General features: G+C 41.7%; 1 protein-coding gene across 2 annotated transcripts; it reads right to left on the bottom strand.

The window, feature by feature from the left end:
* Positions 1-118: 118 nt before the first annotated feature.
* On the bottom strand, positions 119-26,103 carry cc2d1a (coiled-coil and C2 domain containing 1A). 2 transcript variants are annotated; one of them, XM_082163292.1, is made up of 29 exons: positions 25,948-26,103; positions 25,378-25,456; positions 24,535-24,679; positions 23,890-23,996; positions 23,582-23,800; positions 23,028-23,322; positions 22,841-22,950; positions 21,861-21,933; positions 21,696-21,773; positions 21,486-21,613; positions 21,323-21,395; positions 19,583-19,707; positions 18,358-18,469; positions 18,072-18,244; positions 16,984-17,106; positions 16,832-16,890; positions 15,011-15,127; positions 14,852-14,925; positions 14,341-14,399; positions 13,969-14,020; positions 13,768-13,867; positions 13,424-13,514; positions 13,198-13,347; positions 11,446-11,504; positions 3,917-3,986; positions 3,722-3,842; positions 2,651-2,727; positions 2,261-2,308; positions 119-2,179 (listed from the first exon to the last, which is right to left on the bottom strand). In XM_082163292.1, exons 2-29 carry the CDS (start codon positions 25,432-25,434, stop codon positions 2,141-2,143), a joined length of 2,934 nt encoding a protein of 977 aa, XP_082019418.1. In that variant the 5' UTR covers positions 25,435-25,456; positions 25,948-26,103; the 3' UTR covers positions 119-2,140. The 2 variants fall into 2 exon arrangements, 1 of the variants encoding a protein (XP_082019418.1); XR_014204219.1 differs by lacking the exons at positions 119-2,179; positions 2,261-2,308; positions 3,917-3,986.
* Between the last annotated feature and the right edge of the window lie 79 nt (positions 26,104-26,182).

Genomic DNA, 26,182 nt, shown 5'->3' on the forward strand with positions numbered 1-26,182 from the left:
AAATCGTTGTTAAAGCGATTCCAATGATGTTGTGGTGTGGCTTCCCTTTTCTCATAGAATTAAAGCTATTATTATCATACATGCAGTGAACGAGCCTTAAATGATGACAGAATTTCCATTTTTAGCTCAACTTTTCTTTTTAATTATTAGCCATTAGACACATTAACAAATTAATGCAGCTTTTTAAAAATAGACCCATCATCAGAACGTCAGTACATACATTAATACATTAGCAGTGATTGCCTTCAATATGTGGATAATAAACCTCATCTGTACATACTGGAGTGAATGAGGATGATGAAGACGAAGGCAGGCTAATGGGGTTCAGACACCAAACTAAAATAATGAGAGCAATAAATGGAAACGAGACAGATTTATGTCTGACACTTAAAATGAAAAACAAAAAGACAAACAAAAACCCCCATAAAAGAGTTGATATATTGACTGACTGAGTCACACACACACACTGAACCCACTGAGATCTAGAAATGTGTTTCTGCTCTACACAAACAACACGGGGGTCTGATTGTGACGTTCAGGGGTTAAAGTTGATGCCCTTTTGACTCTGAAATAGACAAGTGAAGAAAAAGAGGCGACAGCTTCCCTAAAACATGCTGAATCAACACACACACACACACACACACAACCTCAAAATCACATTTCCTTCATTATCACCCAGATACGAAACCTCTTTATACACACTCACTGGATTTGATCAAACACACACACCCGAACCCCCTCACAATGAACCCCGTTTGATTTTCTCTCACGTCTGTTCTCCAGCGGGGTGCGGATAATCCGCGATTATGGGATATTATCCGCATCTCCTCTATCTAACACACTCACACACACTTGAACATCTTCCCTGGAGTGCTGAGATTATTCCCATATCCCAGCCGTGCAGCGGCATTATCCTAATCTGGGAATATTGTTGGACACAGATTACTGTAAAGATGCTATTATAGACCCCAGATTAACAGCACTTGTACATGAGAGAGAGAGAGAGAGAGAGAGAGAGAGAGAGAGAGAGGGAGAGAGGGAGAGAGAGAGAGAGAATGATAGGAGATGGAAGACCAAAAAGAACAATAAGCTTATAATAAAAATATCAATTTCATTTCTGTAGTGCTAGTTACACACACGACTCTGTCAGAGGGAATGACCGTCTGTCACTCTAACCGTGATTGTATCTATTTTATTTACAAAGTATTTAGGAGGAATCTCACAGTCATATTTCACAACCTATATAAATATATAATTTTAAGACCATTTGAATTGAAAATTAAGCACAATTTTCCCCATAATACACATTAGTGTGTGTGTGTATATATATTCTTATTCCTTATTACATAATTATTTTTAATGAATATTTTTTTAATCCATTTCAATTTTGAATGAAAAAATAAATGTACTACAGCAAATATTACCATCATGTTTGCTTATTTTACAATTTAAATTATATATACATTTTTCACATTATGGTTTAAATGTGCTTAATTATCATAAAAAAAAGCCACAATGCAATAAAAAAAAGTCATAATGGTCCTAAAATAATCTTGTTTTGCTTTATGCCAAATATAATTTCTAATCTTTTGATTTTGGTGTGAAATATGAGCCAGGCATCTTGAAGGGTTTTGTGAGATTCCCCAATAGTCTATGATTAATCTTCATTTTTGCATAAGGTGAGAAGAGTCTGATCTCACTCGAAACATTCATATACGTCTGTCCTTACAGAAACACACCGAGGAGTTTCTGATGCTCTGAGCCGCAGAGTGATGGAGAGCAGCAACGCAAGACGTGTGTGTGTGTGTGTGTGTGTGTGTGTGTGTGTGTGCGCGTGTGTGTAGTGTACTGTGAGTCTGAGTGTGTGTGCATGTGTGTAAGTGTGTGTCTGTGTGTGTGAGTGAGTGAGTGAGTGTCGGTGTTTGAGTGTGTGTGTGTGTATATATGAGTGTGTGTGTGTGTGTGTATGAGTGAATGTGTGTGTTTGTCTGAGTGTGTGTGTGTAGTGTATGAGTGAGTAAGAGTGTGTGTGTTTGTCTGAGTGAGTGTGTGTGTTAGTAGTGTTTCCCTCTGCAGCTCCTTCACATCTGTCACGATTCATCTATATTGTCGTGATTTCAGAAGTGTGTGAAGAGTTTGTTCACTCTCTGACGGCCCGTTTCTTCCTGACAGACTCCAGCTGTGAGGGAGAGAATGACAGTGAGTTCACAGGACACGCGAGCGAGCCGAGACACTGACAGACTGCAGGTTTAACACACACCTCGTTCTCCACCATCTTCAGCCGGCCGAGAGCGTCTTTCGCTGCATCCTGAGACACAACAACACTTCTTTAGCTTTCATCAAACTGACTGATTCACAAATCAGGAAATTATTTCATCTCTTTACGAGCAAATGTGGCATCCAGCGTCTGCCGGGTTTAAAGGCACGTCACAAAGTTTTGATGAAACATCTGCGCTCGAGTGTTTCAATTCAACAATCACACAACATTCACAACCCATTTTACTTCAGCCATGTCAAGTGTTTCTGAGTGCAATGGGACATTTCATGAGGGAAAATAGGAAAACTCACTCCTGATGGAAGACAATCAAGAAGGAAATACAAACTTATCACTGCAGTGTGTGTGAGTGTGTGTGTGTGTGGTTTCGCTCACCCTGTTGCCTTGGCTGGAGAACACTTTGACTGAATCCGAGAGAGCGTGAATGAACTTCCGCAGCACATTTTCATATTCTGAGACACAGACAGAAACACATTATTGACGATCTGTCTTGTTGTTGATCATTTTAGCGCTGGAAACATCAGTTCATGCTAGTGAATCGGTTTATTCAGACAGTTCATTTCAATGAATCACTTAAAAAATGATTCACAGATCCATTTGAATCATCAGTCAGTATTATTCCCAGCAGTCCACATGCAGCATTTCATATTCCTTTCTGTAATAAAATAGATATTTTGTGAAATTCAGCTGTTGACTTTTTTTCTTCTTTATTTTCTTCATAGTTGCATTTCATGTAAATGTACAAAATGTGTCTGTTACACTACTATTCAGACATGAACAAAGTTAATAAATGGACCAAATAATTGTATTCATTATTTCAAGAGGTATTTGTTAATGTTAGAGTGTGGTGTGCTACTTATTTATGTATTTATATAATTAATGTAATTATGTACACTACTCTTGTTCAAAGGTTTGGGGTCGGTAAGATTTATAAAATGTTTTTGAAATGAGTATTTTCTGCTCACCAAGGCTTCATTTATTTGATCAAAAATACAGTAAAAACAGTAATATTGGGAAATATTATTACAATTTAAAATAAGTGTTTTCTATGTGAATATATTGTTAAACTGTAATTTATCTTTGTGATCAAAGCTGAATTTTCAGCATCATTACTCCAGTCTTCAGGGTCACATGATCCTTCAGAAATCACTCTAATATGAGGATTTGATGCTCAAGAGACTTTTCTGATTATTATCAGTGTTTAAAACAGTTGTGCTGATAAATATTAATGTGGAAACAGTGACTCAATTGATTTCAGGATTTTTTTGATAAATAGAAAGTTTGTTAATTTGAAATAGAAATCTTCTGTAACATTATATATGTATTTATTTACTGTGACTTTTGATCAATTTAATGCATCCTTCCTAATAGAAATGTGATTTTCTTTCTTAATGACTCTACAGTTGTGCCAGCGCCGCCTCTGTTAAAGCTGGTGGTGTGTGTTACCTGTCAGCGCTGCCGGGTGTTTCTCAAGGAATGATTTCTGCCACTGCAGTCGCTGACAGACGTCCATGTGCTGCTTCACCAGCTCCGACGGATCTCGTCTGTTCTTCTTATATTCACTGATCTGAAGAGATGCACACACTGACTCATGATACACTCCATATCTGCATATCTACAGTCAACAGCACCAACACACACCTTCCACTCCAGTCTCTCTTTGTCGTAGTGAAGCAGGCTGAAGCTGTGCAGTTTATACTGCGGAGGAGAGCTGAAACAGAGACACACACACGTGAACACACTCATAGATGAGCTGAAACACACACACACACGTGAACACACTCATAGATGAGCTGAAACACACACACACATACGTGAACACACTCATAGATGAGCTGAAACAGAGACACACATACGTGAACACACTCATAGATGAGCTGAAACACACACACACACGTGAACACACTCATAGATGAGCTGAAACAGACACACACACGTGAACACACTCATAGATGAGCTGAAACAGACACACACACGTGAACACACTCATAGATGAGCTGAAACAGACACACACACGTGAACACACTCATAGATGAGCTGAAACAGACACACACACGTGAACACACTCATAGATGAGCTGAAACAGACACACACACGTGAACACACTCATAGATGAGCTGAAACAGACACACACACGTGAACACACTCATAGATGAGCTGAAACAGACACACACACGTGAACACACTCATAGATGAGCTGAAACAGACAGACACACACACGTGAACACACTCATAGATGAGCTGAAACAGAGACACACACACGTGAACACACTCATAGATGAGCTGAAACAGAGACACACACACGTGAACACACTCATAGATGAGCTGAAACAGAGACACACACGTGAACACACTCATAGATGAGCTGAAACAGACACACACACGTGAACACACTCATAGATGAGCTGAAACAGAGACACACACGTGAACACACTCATAGATGAGCTGAAACAGACACACACACGTGAACACACTCATAGATGAGCTGAAACAGAGACACACACACACGTGAACACACTCATAGATGAGCTGAAACAGACACACACACACACGTGAACACACTCATAGATGAGCTGAAACAGACACACACACACGTGAACACACTCATAGATGAGCTGAAACACACACACACGTGAACACACTCATAGATGAGCTGAAACAGACACACACACACGTGAACACACTCATAGATGAGCTGAAACACACACACACGTGAACACACTCATAGATGAGCTGAAACACACACACACACGTGAACACACTCATAGATGAGCTGAAACACACACACACACGTGAACACACTCATAGATGAGCTGAAACAGAGACACACACACGTGAACACACTCATAGATGAGCTGAAACAGACACACACGTGAACACACTCATAGATGAGCTGAAACAGACACACACACACGTGAACACACTCATAGATGAGCTGAAACACACACACACGTGAACACACTCATAGATGAGCTGAAACACACACACACACGTGAACACACTCATAGATGAGCTGAAACACACACACACACGTGAACACACTCATAGATGAGCTGAAACAGAGACACACACGTGAACACACTCATAGATGAGCTGAAACAGACACACACACGTGAACACACTCATAGATGAGCTGAAACAGACACACACACGTGAACACACTCATAGATGAGCTGAAACAGACACACACACGTGAACACACTCATAGATGAGCTGAAACAGACACACACACGTGAACACACTCATAGATGAGCTGAAACAGACACACACGTCGTGAACACACTCATAGATGAGCTGAAACAGACACACACACGTGAACACACTCATAGATGAGCTGAAACAGACACACACACACGTGAACACACTCATAGATGAGCTGAAACAGACACACACACACGTGAACACACTCATAGATGAGCTGAAACAGACACACACGTGAACACACTCATAGATGAGCTGAAACAGAGACACACACACACGTGAACACACTCATAGATGAGCTGAAACAGAGACACACACACGTGAACACACTCATAGATGAGCTGAAACAGACAGACACACACACACACACGTGAACACACTCATAGATGAGCTGAAACAGAGACACACACACACGTGAACACACTCATAGATGAGCTGAAACAGACACACACACACGTGAACACACTCATAGATGAGCTGAAACAGAGACACACACACGTGAACACACTCATAGATGAGCTGAAACAGAGACACACACACACGTGAACACACTCATAGATGAGCTGAAACAGACACACACGTCGTGAACACACTCATAGATGAGCTGAAACAGAGACACACACACACGTGAACACACTCATAGATGAGCTGAAACAGACACACACACGTGAACACACTCATAGATGAGCTGAAACAGAGACACACACGTGAACACACTCATAGATGAGCTGAAACAGACACACACACGTGAACACACTCATAGATGAGCTGAAACAGAGACACACACACACGTGAACACACTCATAGATGAGCTGAAACACACACACGTGAACACACTCACAGATGAGCTGAACACACACACACACACACACGTGAACACACTCATAGATGAGCTGAAACAGAGACACACACACGTGAACACACTCACAGATGAGCTGAAACACACACACACACGTGAACACACTCATAGATGAGCTGAAACAGAGACACACACGTGAACACACTCATAGATGAGCTGAAACAGACAGACACACACACACACACGTGAACACACTCATAGATGAGCTGAAACAGAGACACACACACACGTGAACACACTCATAGATGAGCTGAAACAGAGACACACACACGTGAACACACTCATAGATGAGCTGAAACAGAGACACACACACACGTGAACACACTCATAGATGAGCTGAAACAGAGACACACACGTGAACACACTCATAGATGAGCTGAAACAGACAGACACACACACACACACACACACACACGTGAACACACTCATAGATGAGCTGAAACAGAGACACACACACACGTGAACACACTCACAGATGAGCTGAAACAGAGACACACACACGTGAACACACTCATAGATGAGCTGAAACAGAGACACACACACGTGAACACACTCATAGATGAGCTGAAACAGACACACACACACACACACACACACACGTGAACACACTCATAGATGAGCTGAAACACACACACGTGAACACACTCACAGATGAGCTGAACACACACACACACACGTGAACACACTCATAGATGAGCTGAAACAGAGACACACACACGTGAACACACTCATAGATGAGCTGAAACAGACACACACACACACACACACACACACACACACACACACACACGTGAACACACTCATAGATGAGCTGAACAGAGACACACACACACACGTGAACACACTCATAGATGAGCTGAAACAGAGACACACACACGTGAACACACTCATAGATGAGCTGAAACAGACACACACACACACGTGAACACACTCACAGATGAGCTGAAACAGAGACACACACACACGTGAACACACTCATAGATGAGCTGAAACAGAGACACACACACACGTGAACACACTCATAGATGAGCTGAAACAGAGACACACACACACACACACACGTGAACACACTCATAGATGAGCTGAAACAGAGACACACACACGTGAACACACTCATAGATGAGCTGAAACAGACACACACACACGTGAACACACTCATAGATGAGCTGAAACACACACACACGTGAACACACTCACAGATGAGCTGAAACACACACACACACGTGAACACACTCATAGATGAGCTGAAACACACACACACATGAACACACTCATAGATGAGCTGAAACAGAGACACACACACACGTGAACACACTCATAGATGAGCTGAAACAGACACACACACACACGTGAACACACTCACAGATGAGCTGAAACAGAGACACACACACACGTGAACACACTCATAGATGAGCTGAAACAGAGACACACACACACGTGAACACACTCATAGATGAGCTGAAACAGAGAGACACACACACACACACACACACGTGAACACACTCATAGATGAGCTGAAACAGAGACACACACACGTGAACACACTCATAGATGAGCTGAAACAGACACACACACACGTGAACACACTCATAGATGAGCTGAAACACACACACACGTGAACACACTCACAGATGAGCTGAAACAGAGACACACACACACACGTGAACACACTCATAGATGAGCTGAAACAGAGACACACACACACGTGAACACACTCACAGATGAGCTGAAACAGAGACACACACACGTGAACACACTCATAGATGAGCTGAAACAGAGACACACACACGTGAACACACTCATAGATGAGCTGAAACACACACACACGTGAACACACTCACAGATGAGCTGAAACAGAGACACACACACACACGTGAACACACTCATAGATGAGCTGAAACAGAGACACACACACGTGAACACACTCATAGATGAGCTGAAACACACACACACGTGAACACACTCACAGATGAGCTGAAACAGAGACACACACACACACGTGAACACACTCATAGATGAGCTGAAACAGAGACACACACACGTGAACACACTCATAGATGAGCTGAAACAGACACACACACGTGAACACACTCATAGATGAGCTGAAACAGAGACACACACACGTGAACACACTCATAGATGAGCTGAAACAGAGACACACACACGTGAACACACTCATAGATGAGCTGAAACAGAGACACACACACGTGAACACACTCACAGATGAGCTGAAACAGAGACACACACACGTGAACACACTCATAGATGAGCTGAAACAGAGACACACACACGTGAACACACTCATAGATGAGCTGAAACAGAGACACACACACACGTGAACACACTCATAGATGAGCTGAAACACACACACACGTGAACACACTCACAGATGAGCTGTACACACACACACACACACGTGAACACACTCATAGATGAGCTGAACACACACACACACACACACACACGTGAACACACTCATAGATGAGCTGAAACACACACACACATGTGAACACACTCATAGATGAGCTGAAACAGAGACACACACGTGAACACACTCATAGATGAGCTGAAACACACACACGTGAACACACTCACAGATGAGCTGAACACACACACACACACACACACGTGAACTCACTCATAGATGAGCTGAAACAGAGACACACACACGTGAACACACTCATAGATGAGCTGAAACAGAGACACACACACGTGAACACACTCATAGATGAGCTGAAACAGACACACACACGTGAACACACTCATAGATGAGCTGAAACAGAGACACACACACGTGAACACACTCATAGATGAGCTGAAACAGACACACACACGTGAACACACTCATAGATGAGCTGAAACAGACACACACACGTGAACACACTCATAGATGAGCTGAAACACACACACACGTGAACACACTCATAGATGAGCTGAAACAGAGACACACACACGTGAACACACTCATAGATGAGCTGAAACAGACACACACACGTGAACACACTCACAGATGAGCTGAAACAGAGACACACACGTGAACACACTCATAGATGAGCTGAAACAGAGACACACACACGTGAACACACTCATAGATGAGCTGAAACAGACACACACACACACGTGAACACACTCACAGATGAGCTGAAACAGAGACACACACACACGTGAACACACTCATAGATGAGCTGAAACACACACACACGTGAACACACTCACAGATGAGCTGTACACACACACACACACACACACACACACACACACACACGTGAACACACTCATAGATGAGCTGAACACACACACACACACACACACACGTGAACACACTCATAGATGAGCTGAAACACACACGTGAACACACTCACAGATGAGCTGAACACACACACACACACACACACACACACACACGTGAACACACTCATAGATGAGCTGAAACAGAGACACACACGTGAACACACTCATAGATGAGCTGAAACACACACACACACACACACACGTGAACACACTCATAGATGAGCTGAAACAGACACACACACACACGTGAACACACTCACAGATGAGCTGAAACAGAGACACACACACACGTGAACACACTCATAGATGAGCTGAAACACACACACACGTGAACACACTCACAGATGAGCTGTACACACACACACACACGTGAACACACTCATAGATGAGCTGAACACACACACACACACACACGTGAACACACTCATAGATGAGCTGAAACACACACACGTGAACACACTCACAGATGAGCTGAACACACACACACACACACACGTGAACACACTCATAGATGAGCTGAAACACACACACGTGAACACACTCATAGATGAGCTGAACACACACACACACACACACACACGTGAACACACTCATAGATGAGCTGAAACACACACACGTGAACACACTCACAGATGAGCTGAACACACACACACACGTGAACACACTCATAGATGAGCTGAAACAGAGACACACACGTGAACACACTCACAGATGAGCTGAAACACACACACACATGTGAACACACTCATAGATGAGCTGAAACAGAGACACACACGTGAACACACTCATAGATGAGCTGAAACACACACACGTGAACACACTCACAGATGAGCTGAACACACACACACACACACACGTGAACACACTCATAGATGAGCTGAAACAGAGACACACACACGTGAACACACTCACAGATGAGCTGAAACACACACACACACGTGAACACACTCATAGATGAGCTGAAACACACACACGTGAACACACTCACAGATGAGCTGAACACACACACACACACACACACACGTGAACACACTCATAGATGAGCTGAAACAGAGACACACACACGTGAACACACTCATAGATGAGCTGAAACAGAGACACACACACGTGAACACACTCATAGATGAGCTGAAACAGAGACACACACACGTGAACACACTCATAGATGAGCTGAAACAGACACACACACGTGAACACACTCATAGATGAGCTGAAACACACACACACATGTGAACACACTCATAGATGAGCTGAAACAGACACACACACGTGAACACACTCATAGATGAGCTGAAACAGAGACACACACGTGAACACACTCATAGATGAGCTGAAACAGAGACACACACACACGTGAACACACTCATAGATGAGCTGAAACAGACACACACACGTGAACACACTCATAGATGAGCTGAAACAGAGACACACACACACGTGAACACACTCATAGATGAGCTGAAACAGACACACACACGTGAACACACTCATAGATGAGCTGAAACAGACACACACACGTGAACACACTCATAGATGAGCTGAAACAGAGACACACACACACGTGAACACACTCATAGATGAGCTGAAACAGACACACACACACACACACACACACACACACACACACACACACACGTGAACACACTCATAGATGAGCTGAAACAGACACACACACACACACACACACACACACACACACACACACACACACGTGAACACACTCATAGATGAGCTGAAACAGAGACACACACACGTGAACACACTCATAGACACACGGAATAACATGCAATAACTGTCGTCCGATCGGCTTCAGTTTTACCTTGGCTTCGAGTTCCTGTCATGATCGTTTTGGGGTTTGGATCTTGGAGACGGCGCTTGCTGGAAAGAAAATGGTTTATGATTTATAGAAACGTAAAATAAAATAACAAAATTAAACAAGATTAAAAAACATTAGGTTTTTGAAAAATGTTCAGTTTCATCATATTTTCTCACATGTTCTCTCATTTGAACTTTGTTGTCTTGTACGGTATATTGTTTTGCAATAAAAAAAACTCTTAAAAAGACAGTAAATAAATTAAAATACTTTAAAAATTTTACTAAAAACACTGAATATTCTAATTTTTTCTTTTCTTTTAGTCAGTATAACAAATACTACCATGATGTATCATTAATTTTTCATTAGTGTGGGGTTACAAATGTAAGAATCTGTATAAGATCTGCTGATCTTATGTCCTTACATAACATGAAAGACTAAGGTGGAGCACACTGAATTCAGCATGTAAGGTTATGATGATGATATAAGCTGATAAGCAGAGGTTCCTGCCAGTCCTGTTCTCTCTATTGTAAGTTAAATGAGTCAGATTACTGGGACTCTCACCCTTTGTCTTGAATGGCTCCTGGAGCCCCTGTCCCAGTCATTGAATAATTATGCTGATTGGATTAGGATTGGTAACGCTCTAGAGTCTAGGGCGGGTTCCTAAACCTGGATACTTCATTTGCATGCTTTAAGGTGCTTTGTCTCCATATCTAAGCACTGCCCTCTAAATGTATATAAACTACAATGTATACTGCCTCCACCTGATGACTGCAGCCACCGACAGCTCCTGTTCTCAATGAAGAATCCTGCTCTCCTGGTCTTTGCTTCTGAGTTTCCTACACTATATATATATATATATAAAGTGTGAACACTTTGGGCCCTATCTTGCACCCAGCGCAATTTACTTTGTACACCGACGCATGTATCATTCCTATTTTACACCTGACGCACAGTGGACTTTTCCCTCCACAGACGCACGTTGGTAAATTTAGGGAATGAACTTGCGCTCCTGGGGGCGGTTCAGCGAAAAGAGGAGGCGTGTTCCCGCGCAAACGTTCCCTGGTGCTATTTTCCAGTTCCAGAAAACAATTCCGCCACTGACCAGGAAAAACCTAGTCTAAAGTCAGTGGCGCGTTCAGATGCTATTTTAAGGGCGCATGCTTGGCCATAATGTAGCGTGTGCACAACGCACATACACTTTGCTTCTCTCATCTACACACAGACGCAGCAGTTTGCAATTTTTGCAAACCATACATAATTACAAGGAAAAATATTCCACACGAGGGAAATCATTGTTGTGTCCATGAAGATGTGAAAAAATAGTTATAAATCTAGCTTACACATTTACCCAAATCATCATACGCCTGTTTAACCGAAGCTAATTTGGGTGTGTTTCTCCATCCCCAATGTCACTTCCCTGTGTTTTACGGCCCTGACGAGAACGTCGGTCTCCTCGGCTGTGAACCGCTCCTGGCGCGCGTCTGGCAAATCCGCCATTATAATAGCAAGCCGCCATGGAACAAGCGCGCCTGCTCTTAAAGGGAATGTGAGATGACGCTCTGATTGGTTTATTTCACGTTACGCCCAAACCAAGAGTCATTTATCCCGCCGGTATAATAGCAACAGCGCCCGAGATGCGCCCACAAAGTTACTTACGTTTCGTGTTTGATACTTGCGTTTCAGATCGTTAAAATAGGGCCCTAAATCATTTTATTTATTGTACATCCTGTGTGTAATAAAAACAGCCTCTCGCACCCGTTCCTTGTTTTTCTCAGGTGAAGGTGTGATGGGGTCGATGACGAGCCACTTCTCCGTCACCGACTGCAGCTGAACTCCTCCCAGCGGCTCGCGGATCTTCACTCGCACCTCCAGCTTCCCCCCCGTCGCCTTACGCCCGTCCAGCACCTGCAACAGCAGCACAGGCTTGTGTGTGTGTGTGACGCGTGTGACACGTGAGTGTGAGTCTGTGTGAATCACTCACGTCTATAATCTCTCGGATCTCACACTGGTTCTCCAGGGCTTCCAGCTTCAGCTGAGCGCTTCCCACCACTCTATCCGTCTTGAAGAGACCGCTGCGTGCACACACACACACACACAAAATTAGAGTATTGAGAATAATCATTGACAATAACATGATTTTGGAAAACAAAACAAAACTAAGCAAAAAAATAAACATCCAGATATATTACAGCGATGAGAATTTCCTTAATTGTCACAATGCAAAAATCAAACAAGTTTTTTTTTAATACTTATTAGTATTATTAGCAGTTTCCTCTCTGTTGTGGAGGAATGTGATCTGGATTGCCTGAACTACAGTGTCCTCACCCCTTGTGAACGATCTCCAGCTTGATGCCTTTGGCCTGTACGATCCTCTTAAAGCCTCTGTGATCTCGCTTGATGTTCAGCTTGAACTCCTCCTTAAACTCTGAAACACACAGAGACTGTCATCTAATGCTGCCACCTGTTTAACAGACAGTCCGTGTGTGTGTGTGAGCGAGTGTGTGTGAGTGAGTGAAGTGTGTGTACCTGGACAGTTGGTGTTTTTCACAGTGCTGGTTTTGTCTCTCTGAGCTTCTTCCTAAGAAAACAATACACACAATAGACAATGTTTCAAAGTTCAAAGTTGTGAATTTAACTTATAACTGCAATATCGCATAAAACATTTGAGAATAAAGCAGCGTTTCCATCTTATGTGTTCAAAAGAACAAAATCATCACTTCCTAGGAAACACAAGATATCTGTAATAAAATGGAAGTAGCTGCAATCGAGGAAGAAACTGTGGCTCTTTTTGTCCTCCATCATAAATGAGTTGTGTTCAGAGTGTCAGACATGTGTGTGTGTGAGTGTGTGTGAAAGAGTGTGTGTGTGTGTGAGAGAGTGTGTGGGTGTGTTGCGTACCGCACTGGGGAAGGGAAACTCGAAGCGCACACTTGCATCCAGATCGTTGGCAGAAACTCCTGGAGAAAACACCAAAACAACATTTGCAGGATTTTGTCACAGAATATCATTATTTATTTATTTCCTCAGACTATATTTAGACTATATATAACATTCAAAAGTTTGGGGTCAGTAAAATTCTATATTCTTAACAAATTACTATTTTTTATTCAGAAAAGGATGTGTTGTGACAATTAAATTGATCAAAAGTGACAATAAAGACATTTATAATGTTACAAAACATTCTATTTCAAATAAATGCTGTTCTTTAGAAGAATTAGAAGCATATTAGAGTGATTTCTGAAGGATCATGTGACCCTGAAGACTGGAGTAATGATGCTGAAAATTCAGCTTGGATTACAGGAATAAATTACAGTTTAACAGATATTCACATAGAAAACACAAATATTTTTCAACATACCTCACAAAGTTAGTTGCACACACACACACACACACACACACACACACACACCTGGAGGAGTGGGCAGGTTGATTCCTTTCACGATGGTCAGCACCATGTCATTGGACGTCAGGTTAGGAAAGATCCTATAAAACACAGAGATGAAGACATTTAGGGACTCTGTGCAGGACTTCCTCACGGACACACGTGTGTGTTTGTGTGTGTTCTTACTTGACGGTGTTGAGGGTGCGCTCCTCCGTGTGGTACTTGGGTACTGGTCGGCCTTTAGCGTGAGCTTTCTTCAGTACTTCAATATTACTCATGCATTCCTCTGCCAGCTTCTCAAACCTACAACACAAACTAAGTCTTCCTCATGGGACTGTTCGCTGCTCACACTGTGTGTGTCATTTAAGGCTTTACTGTCCATGTGGGACATTCAGTCTCTACAACGTTAGCAAAATCTGACACAGATACACTTTATTAAAGGAGAAGTTCACTTTTGAAAAAACTTTTGCTGATAATTTACTCACCCCCATGTCATCCAAGATGTCCATGTCTTTCTTTCTTCAGTCGAAAAGAAATTAAGGTTTTTGATGAAAACATTCCAGGATTTTTCCACATATTATGGATTCCATTGGGACCCAAACGGTTCAAGGTCCAAATGACAGTTTCATTGCCGCTTCAAAGGGCTTTAAACGATACCAGACGATGAATAAGGGTCTTATCTAGCGAAACGATCGGTCATTTCAAAAATAAAATAAAAAGTTGACGTTTTATAAGCACAAATGTTCGCCTTGCTCTGTTCTGTGATGCGCGTTCGTGACGTCACGTAATACGCAATTACGTTGAAAAGGTCAAGTTTGATGTGTTTACAAATGTGCGGAAGGAGGACCATATAAACATTTTCAAATGTATTTGTGTCAGTTTATCGTTTAAAATGCCCATTTCGTGTGCGCATCCTGAGTGTTTTAATATTAAAAAGCCAAAAAGAACATTTTCTTCAATTTTTCAAGCGTGACCTTTTCAACGTAATTGCGTATTACGTGACGTCACGAACGCGCATCACAGAACAGAGCAAGCCGAACATTTGTGCTTATAAAACGTCAACTTTTTATTTTATTTTTGAAATGACCGATCGTTTCGCTAGATAAGACCCTTATTCATCGTCTGGTATCGTTTAAAGCCCTTTGAAGCGGCAATGAAACTGTCATTTGGACCTTGAACCGTTTGGGTCCCAATGGAATCCATAATATGTGAAAAAATCCTGGAATGTTTTCATCAAAAACCTTAATTTCTTTTCGACTGAAGAAAGAAAGACATGGACATCTTGGATGACATGGGGGTGAGTAAATTATCAGCAAAAGTTTTTTTAAAAGTGAACTTCTCCTTTAAGGCTAGCTCAAGATTTGAAATTTCACTTTAAGATTTATATTAGTATTTATGCTTAGAACTTTCATTCTAACAGATTTAAAATATTTATTTAATAAAACAATTTTTTTTATGAATTCAATTTAATTTATATAATGGTTAACTTTTTACATCATTAATGTGTAAAAAATATGTTTGTATCAATCAAAAAATGTGTAAAAAACAACAACAACAGTACTTAAAAAAACCCTGCACATTAATTTATTAAAATTATGTTTAAAAATTGCGCTTTTAGTGCTTAGTTAGGTAAATACGACAAAATCTTTCTGTTTTGTTTTATATTTTATACACAACTATTCAAAAGTTTGGGGTCGACAAGATTTTTAAAGGGTCTTCTGCTCACCAAGGCTGCATTTATTTGATCAAAAATACAGTAAAAACCTTGATACATTATTTTTTTCAGGATTCTTTGATTAACAGAAAGTTCAAAAGAACAGCATTTATTTTAAATAAAATCTTCTGTAACATTATAAATGTCTTCACTGTCACTTTTGATCAATTTAATGCAGTAGTGCACGTTTATCACTCAAAACACGCCTGAAAACTCAGCTTACCGGATGTAAAAATCTAAACAGACATTCACTAACACAAACACACAGCATCAAGATGAATGAAAACACACACCTGGCAGTTTCAGCAACATTCCCCATATGAGTGAACTGCTGCGAGTAGGCCAGGCATTTCTGGAAACATCAATCGTTAGACGTTAATAAGCCGTGCGTTTGTGGTTACCGCTCTACAGGAGTCAGATGTACGAGTCGCTGTGTGACACTGACCTCGTGCTGCAGTTTGAGCTTCTCCATGAGTTGTGTGTACTGTTCAGTCGAGCGCGGGGACACTGCAGACGAGCGAGACTGAGACAGTCTGTAGTCCTCCTCACTGACCGGAGCGCCCGGCACCTGCACACACACACACACACACACACACACACACACACACACACACACACACACACACACACACACACACACACCACTGTGACAAAGGCATTGAATGCCACTACATTGGAAACCAGGTACAGGAGATAGATCTTGTTGGTGAGCAGACGCTACAGTTTAGATGAGCGACGAGCTCGGAGGCTGAAAATAATCTACTTTTTCTCAAACACTTACTTCACACTAGTGATGACCGAAATTAATTTTTTACTTAAGTTTTCATTTAGCCAAAAACTATTACCAAAAATAAAGCTTATTTTTATAACCAATCAATTACTCAAATTATTAAACACTGTGATGACGCGTTTCCACAGTTAATAACATTGTTAATGATCTTCCCTTGGCATTCAATTACAGAAAACTAGTTAAATTCAGCATGAAATCAAAATGGACAATTCTTGATTTGGAATATTACTTATTAATGATTTATCTGTGCTCATCATTATTGTGTCTAATTCATATTCCTCATAATCTTGAATCAGAATAACTTCCTCTCCCTCTTCCTGCATCTCTTCTCTTCTCTGATGACGAGGGCGGGGCTTGATTTTGTCCGTGAGGAATTGATTAAATGGTTGTGGTTTGCTATTGGTGGATCTGATGTGAGTGACAGGTTTCCCCACCCGCCCTACATTTGTTCATGTTTGTGAAGCCGTTTCACTAGGATATACATCACAATAGGGAAGAAAAGACTATTGCAACTTCCTTTCATGCCGACATTTATCGCTGTGTTTATCATATAGTGCTTGTAATACAACAGCTGAGGGAGTGACATGGAAACCCTGTCGTGGATTTTTCTTTTTCTATCGGAGCAAATGATAACACAAAAGAGATATTTGTTGTAGTTTTTGTTCGCCACTACAGAAGTTTGCCCAACTATGATGACTTTCTGAGAACCCTGGAAATGTGAAAAGCATCATAAATTCACAAACCTTGGTGATGTCAACAGGAAGTCCGGACTTGGCGGCATTGATCATGGCATCGAGTCCTTTAGCGTGTCTGAGGTGTTGCGCGGCTCCCTGCATGTCCTTCATCTCTTTAGAGCGCAAAGCCGCCTTCACAAACTGCTGTCTGCGCATCATCAGGAAATCCAGCTGCTGCTGGGCTGCAAAACACAACACACACACACACACACACACACACACACACACACACACACACACACATTACACATCAGCGCATGCATGTCATCAATGCCTCTACATGAACTCTGCCTACCTTTCCCTCCTGGTTTGGGTGTGTTTGTGGAGCCAGTGGGCGTCCCTGCGGTGGACGGGGCTTTCGGAGGAGCGGGAGCTCTTGATTTCTGAACGGCAGGCGGAGCTGATGTCTACACGGAAACAGAGCGATGAAGAATCAGGTTGAAACACATTTTCTAGATCAGGGATGGGCATCTTCAGTCCTGGAGGGAGTCAGGGATACTGTCCTGAAGAGTTCAGCTCCATCGCTGATTTAACTCCTACCTGTAGTTTCCAGGGCTGTGTCTGAAATCGCCCCCTAAACCCTTAAATACGGCACTATTTGACGGGACAGTTATTTGTAGTGGTGTCCAAAACCATAGTGGACGTTATCAAGTGCACTCATTCAATCCCACAATGCACCGCAATAAGGAGAAGATGTCGCCCGCAACTGAATCAATCATCCATCCATTTTACAAACCGCTGGTCCAATGTGGGTACAGCGTAATATCATACAGGTATAAATTCCTTTTTAATTGATTATTAATTAATTAATTTAATTACGGATTATACATGCTAGTTTCCATAGAGTTCAAGATAAATCTTTTCATTACTCCTAGAGCTGCCAGTTTGATAAGTTTAAAATGATTATTAAACAGCACAATCTAACTCAAAATACTGTAAATATGTTCATAATCTGTAACATGCACTAGACTCCCACTGTCTAGTGTAATATTCTCTAACTCAGGTGATATTTATATTTATATTATTCATACTTCTCAAAATACTGTAAATATGTTCATAATCTGTAAATGTTTATTCAGACTAAACCCAACTGTGACCCCTTTTTTTTTTACTTTTTATACAATTTTTTTTATATATATTTTTTTATATATTTTATTCTTAGAATTTGTATTACTATGTTTCTTGTTGTATTTGTATTTGTATATGTGCACTGGAAGCTTCAGTACCAAGAAAAATTCCTTGTGGGTGCAAGCACACTTGGCAATAAAGCTCTTTCTGATTCTGATTCTGATTCTGAAAAGAGGCAGCCCTTGCGGCACTCAGCGTCTGAATTCCCTCCTTCCGGTGGACTATATTAGTGGAGTGATGTAGGGAATAGTGAATGAGGATATAGCTGGGCGATTTCAAACACAGCTCATCCTGAAGATGTTGATTAGCTTGTTCGGGTGTGTTTGATTAGAGTTGGAGCCAAACTCTGCAGGACTGAAGTTGCTCATCTTTGTTCTAGATGCTTCACTAACCTTGTGTGTCTCCTCGTCTTCATCCGCGTCAGCATCTTCGTCCTGATTGGCCAGTTTCATGGCTGTCTCCAGGACGCCCATAAAGTTCTGGTTGCCTCCCTCGGTGCCCTGCAGTGGAGGACAACCTGACATGCACACACACACACAACATCAAAAGAGGCACACAAACCATCTACAACTATGATTGTGAGGACTTTCCTGTGATCTCAAATTTTTCTGCTGAACTTTGTCCCTCGAGGGCCACTGTCAAGTCAAGTCAAGTCACATACAGCGCTTTTTACAATACAGATTCAGTTTTAAAGCAGCTTTACAGAGATAACAGGAAGATAATGCAACAAAGTTTGTTTCTAGAAGAAAACAGCGTCACAGTCCAGCTTAAGTAAGTTCAGTGATGGTTAATTTTTTGTTTAAAAAAAGTTTTTAATTTCGTTAATTTACATATATAGCAGCTCTGGAGTAAACCGTGATGTCATCGTCCAGCTCAGGTCTCATATAATGGTGTCAATGCAGGCAGAGCAATATTATTAGGGATGCACCGATTGGGAAATTCTGGGCCGATACCGATACCGATGTTTAACATAACAACTTGGCCGATGGCCGATGCTTTTTCTTTTTGTTATTTATTCCTTCTTTTGTGCCACGGAAACATACAAGTCTTTCGGCTCTTGATCACACTATCCTAGAATGAGCACAAATTCAATCAGACCAATTTACGAAACAAAAAAAACCTTTAATGTCACTTTCTGGTTGACAGTTATAACCTTATTTATAAGTTCTTTTTCAGTTGTTATGAAGAGCAATATGAGAGAGAAATTTGGTAATCATTGTCTGACCCAACAAAAAAAACATCATAATATTCATTTTATTTTTCGTGTTCGCATTTATGAGGGAAAAAACACGGGTGAATGTTCATACCAAAATATTAAATTTTAAGCGCGCACGCGCTCTTCTGCGAGAGAGAGAGAGAGAGAGAGAGAGAGAGAGAGAGAGAGAGAGAGAGAGCCCCGACCGCGCGCGCGCTCTCACTCACTATTCAGAGCGGTCAAGCTTCCCCGTACTTTTTGACAAGAGTCCTTGACAGGGAGGCCAGAGTTTCTTTGCAGCTCAAGTCGGCGGCGGTGTGTACAGTTAACGCTCTATCTGTTGACGGCGCTGAGGGAAAAGCTCCCCCCACTGGAAGAAGCAGTCGCCGCCCATTTGTGTCCTCCTGCGCACCCATCAAAGCCGTGCAGAACGTCTTCAGCACTCGCGGATCATGCATACTCCGCCGCTTCTTCTGCTACACACCATATGGTCGTTCTTTTCTCGAGAAAAGGAGTTTTCTCATAGAAAATAAATGAATAAATGCGTCATTGTACCCAGCACTTCTGAAAATGCACTTCCGAATGCGTCTCTGTCCCCAGCATATCAAACCAAACTGACGCCCATGTGACATCGGCGAATGTCATTTTTATTTCCCGATGGCAGTTAACGAGGCAAATATCGGCCGTTACCGATGTTCAGCCGATGCATCGGTGCATCCCTAAATATTATTGCTGGATATTAAATGACCCCAACTAAGCAAGCCAAAAGCCAAGGCGAGAAAGGCCACTGTCCTGCAGAGTTCAGCTCCAAACCCTAATCAAACACAATCAAGGTCTTCAGGATTACTAGAAAGCCACAGGCAGGTGTGTGATCAGAGTTTGAAGCCAAACTCTGCAGGAAAGTGGCCCTCGCTGCAAACAAGTACACAAGCATTACCTGGTGGAACAGGAAGATCTGCCAGATTCACAGGCCGTCCTGCTTTATGAGCTTTAATGGCGTCTTGATATTGCTGAAGTGAAGAACACACACACACAAAAGAAGTTAAAGAAATGGCTTTTTGTAATATTGTTATACACATGTGACTCCTCACGTGTGTTACCTTGATAATACGCTGGTGCATGCGTGCTTTGCGGTCGTCTCCTTTGCTCTTGGCGCTCTCTGCAGCTTCTTTGTATTTGTCCATGCGCTGCTGTAAGGCCTCGGCGACGCTCCGGGGAGCAGAGAGAGCTGAAACACACACACACATCCGTTCATATACAGTGTAACTGATATCTAGACCGCGCTTCATCAACGACACACTCGTTCTCACCTGGTTCTGGGGCAGCAGGAGGGGCGTCTGGTTTAGAGGACAGCTGGGGAGGGTTTGAACGTGGCACTTCGACCTCAGCTGAAACAGAGAGACTCTCATCAATATCTGAATAAACTAACCAGGATGCAACTGGGGCTAGTGATGATCTGTGAGGTAAGGATGTACCAGGAGGGGGCGGTAGTGAGCTGATGTCCACAAACTCCCCTCGGTCAACAGTCTCCACCAGCGAGTCTAATCTCTGTGGGAAACGCAGAGACAGACAGCAAAGGAGTGTCATAGTTGTTGCGGTGGTTAACTGTGACCTAGTGTTGTGTAAATCTACAGTCCACAATAATAGACCTACACTTGGATGGTAAGATGTTTAAATATTTTTGAAAGAGGTCTCTTCTGCTCACCAAGGCTGCATTTATTTGACCAAAAATACAGTAAAACACAGTAATATTGTGAAATATTATTACAATTCAAAATAGCTCTTTTCTATGTGAATGTATATTAAAATGTAATCTATTCCTGGGATCAAAGCTGAATTTTCAGTATCATTACATTATTTATGATTATTATCAATGTTGAAAAGAGTTCTGCTGATAAATATTTTTGTTGAAACCACGATACATTTGATTTCAGGACTTCAAAAGAATAGAAAGTTAAAAGAACAGCATTTGAAATAAAATCTTTTGTAACATTTTAAATGTCTTTAAAAATATAACATTTAAGTAACACTGAGATCACTTTTAGGTTTTTTTTCGGTTTAATTTTAATTTTTAATACAGTTTAAAAGGTTTTAGTCATTTTATTGTGCTTTTGTTATTTTTATTTAAAAAAAAGTAAATGTCTATCTTTTTTTCAGTTTTATATCAAGCTCAACAAAATGAAAAACTAGCTGATTTAATGCTTTTAATATTTGATTTTATTTCAGTTAACATTTATTTTATTTCATGAAACGATTTTTTTATGCTTTTTGTTTTATTATAATAATATCGCTGGTCTTTACTGTCACTTTAATGCATCCTCGCTGAATAAAACTATTCGTTTTTTTCCAAATAAACGATAGCGCTCTTGCATAAAATGTGAAGAGAAACAAACAAACGAATGTAAATGTGGCCTAAATGACACGTACTAATCATGAATCGGTGAGACTCTCTTACCTTGGACACTGAGTAGAGCTGTTTAGCTTGGTCAGTGTTTCCGCTCTGTTTGGCCTTTATGGCTGCCAGCTTATACTCTCTCTGTCTGCTTAATATACTCGCTTTGAGCTCTGAAACGCACACAAATGTGACTAATGTGTACAGTAACGGCTTTTTTAAAGTTAAATGAGATTCAGTGTGTTTGTACCTGAGTGCTGTGTGTTGGGCTGGCTGGGCGTGAGGGGTGATATGGCTGGTGTATCGGGCGTTACGGCTGTCAGTCTCTGTGATGGAGGCTGTAGAAACTGAGGTTTGGATGGAGCGATTGGCTTCACGTTGGCCGTCTGAGGGGGTGTGTTTGCTGGAGCAGGTTTTTCCTGCTCTCCGATTGGCTCTGCCTGCGAATCAGCGGAGGGTTTTCCACCAGTGGCCACAGGAGGAGGAATCTCGTCTTCATTGATGGGTTTCCCCTTTTTAGCTGACGTCAGCATTGACTGTAGAGTCTAAAAACAAGGAGAACATGTTACAGAGCAATACTGAAACATGAGGAAAAATTAGCAGGACAGAAAGTTTGACATGGCGTTCGACAGATATCTATATCGCCAAGATATTTGGTCAATTTAAATTATTGCATCATCCGAAAAGGTTTGACTGATAAGTGAGCTGAGCGGGACTTTTATTTTGACAGCAGCCACCCTGCTCTCTCAGATATTGGAAGTGGCCATCAAAAAAAATCTATCTTTATTCTCAGATATGGTCCACCTTCAGTCCACGGTCGTATCTCCGAGCTTTGCTGGTCTCTCCCGATGCCTTGGCGTTGGTAATGGCCGTTTGGTACATGTCTAAGCGCTCTTTCAGTCGAGACTCCAGGCTGGTTGTGGACTGGGGCGTTGCATTTGTGCGTTGAGGAGGTGCTGGTGACGGAGGGGGTTTCCTGACCACTTGCTCCTCATCGCCTTCCAACACCTCATTCAGCTCGGCCTGAAAAACGACTTTAGTGAAAATCTCTTCATGCGAGAAACATCATATCCCATGCAGTGGACGTAAAGACAAGAAGGTTTTTGCCTAACCAGGAGATCAGCATCGTTCTCCAAATCACCATCATCGTCTCCGTCCTCGTCCAGATCTTTCATACACAGAGCGGCCATACGATCAATGTCCTCCATGGGCAGCGGAGCTACATGATGCAAAAAAGAGAGAAAGATGATGGAAAATGGTTATCTGAACTTGAACTTCCATGGTTCCATGGTTATAATTGTTAAAGTCCCCCTGTGGTGAAAATCAAGCTTTTAATGTTGTTTATATGTCTATGTGGTGTTTTTAATATGCTTTAAGACAAACCATGTGTAAATTCATAAGTCGACACCATTGCTGAGTATTTTCTCCTTAAAACTGCAGTGAACCAAAGACAGTCTCAAAAACACAGTTTGAAATCGCTGGTGTTTCTGATGTCACAAACTACCTTGTAACCAATCAGATCAACGTGTGATCGTCAACGAGTGAATCTCTGAGCTGTGCGAGTGAGTGGAGGCGGGGCTCATAGAACCACGTATACTAAATTAGGCAAGGGTGTCGAGTTACATTCAAGCTATTTTTAAGACATGAAAAAACTATTAATTATGTAATTTTGGTGATCAAAGATGAGTTTTAAGGGATAAAATGATTACGGGGGACTTTAATAGAGGTCATATCTACATAATGTTTGGTGTCCTCACCTTTTCCTCCAGGTTTCCTGCCCGCTGGTCCGCCCCTCCCTCCTCCTCCCCCCATCAAGGCCAGAAGCTCCGCCTCTAACTCCTCCTCATTTCCCCCGGATTCATCCAGCCCGCCATCAGGAGCCAAATCCAACAGCAGTCCCATCTGATTACACGTGAGGACGGAGAGCCAGTGTTATTTTGGTAAAATTGAGATACTATTAAATATTTTTATTATTATTTTGAAGTTTTTATTTTAAATATAAAAAAACAAGATCAGATTAATTGTTCACTATTAGATCTAAACTGCCTGGCCACAAAAAAAGTGTCTGTTTGGATTTAAATAGGCAAATGCTTAAGAGTCTATGATTGGATCATTATTGCAGTGATTATTACGTTTCTAGCATGCTATATGTTTGGCAACAGTTCTTCCAACCCTAATTGATGGAGTGTGTAGCGTTTCATTTCTTAAACAACCATGCAGCAAGACACATCATGGCCATATTCCAGGTTGACAATGTCAGGATTCATCCGGCTCAGATTGTGAAAGAATGGGGAGCATGCAGAATCATTTCCACACATGAATTGTCTCCTCTGAGTCCAGACTTTAAATTCATTGAAAGTCTTTGGGATGTGCTGGAGGAGACTTTACAGAGTGATGGACTCTTGCATTGTCCATTCAAGATTTTGACCAAAATTTTATGCACCTCTTGATGTTGTTTGCCTATTTAAATCCAAACAGCAACTTTTTTTTTTTGCTCAGCTAGTGTATAACATGCATTTATAAAATAAATAGGGTGAATTTCCATTTTTTTGCTGACTTTACAGATGAGATTTCATGACTCATCTCATCTTGTGTTTTACCTGTTTGGCCCTGGCGGCCCCCTGGCCCTTCTGCGGAGGGTTACGGCTTCGGCTCATTTTCTTCACAGATCCCTCAAACCTGGAGTGAGAACAAGAAAGATTCATTTATAAAGATGCAATGCCACTGCATCAGGATTAGCCTTTCAGTAACACTACAGACAACAAGACCTGAAAGTGACAGACATCAAGGCACATTCCGGAATCACGACGTGAATAATGACGTTTATATTTGCATAATCCATGCATAGACAAAATCAACGCCAGATGTTTATTTAATTGTGCTATATGCCTCCTAGACCTCCATCAGATTACATTACCTGACTATGAGCTCAATAGCTAAGTTGTTAATGTTTCTACAGTATTTAACCTGCTAGTAGTGTTTAAACATGGGATTCGAAAGCTGATTTTGCACCAAAAACTGTTGGAGGCAAAGCTGAATGAAGCTATGAAATACATTTCAGCTCATTCACAATATAAATGAGAAAGTAAACAACTAATTGAGTCAAAGTGCAAGCTAGCGAGGCTAGTTCTTACATCAGACTCTCTTTACTAATAATTTGAACACGATACCTCGATCATATGTTCCTCCGAGGGCGGGTTACGTGGTCAATATCTGTTCCGTTGAGAAGAATAAGCTGTCTGTCATTAAGTTATTGCACTAGAGTTTCATAAATACAGAAGTAAACACAAATCTGCACTGCTGTCAATGACAATTCAGCACTTCCTGCTTTTCGCCAGGTTTCCCATAGCAACGGCAGAGCCTCGCGCTTTACGGCACGCGGGAACGCCCCACAGACTCTGAGGA

Source organism: Leuciscus leuciscus, assembly GCF_965113295.1.
Source record: "Leuciscus leuciscus genome assembly, chromosome: 3".
Lineage (NCBI taxonomy): Eukaryota > Metazoa > Chordata > Actinopteri > Cypriniformes > Leuciscidae > Leuciscus > Leuciscus leuciscus.

Bases quoted from the DNA above. Each gene is read 5' to 3' on its own strand.
- cc2d1a (XM_082163292.1), bottom strand. From the start codon at position 25,434: ATGAGCCGAAGCCGTAACCCTCCGCAGAAGGGCCAGGGGGCCGCCAGG. The intron at 14,400-14,851 runs GTGTGTGTGTGT...TGTTTTCTCCAG, and splicing joins CAACCTGCCCACTCCTCCAG to GAGTTTCTGCCAACGATCTG. The intron at 13,515-13,767 runs GTGAGGACACTG...GTGTGCACGCAG, and splicing joins CTGGAGATCGTTCACAAGGG to CGGTCTCTTCAAGACGGATA.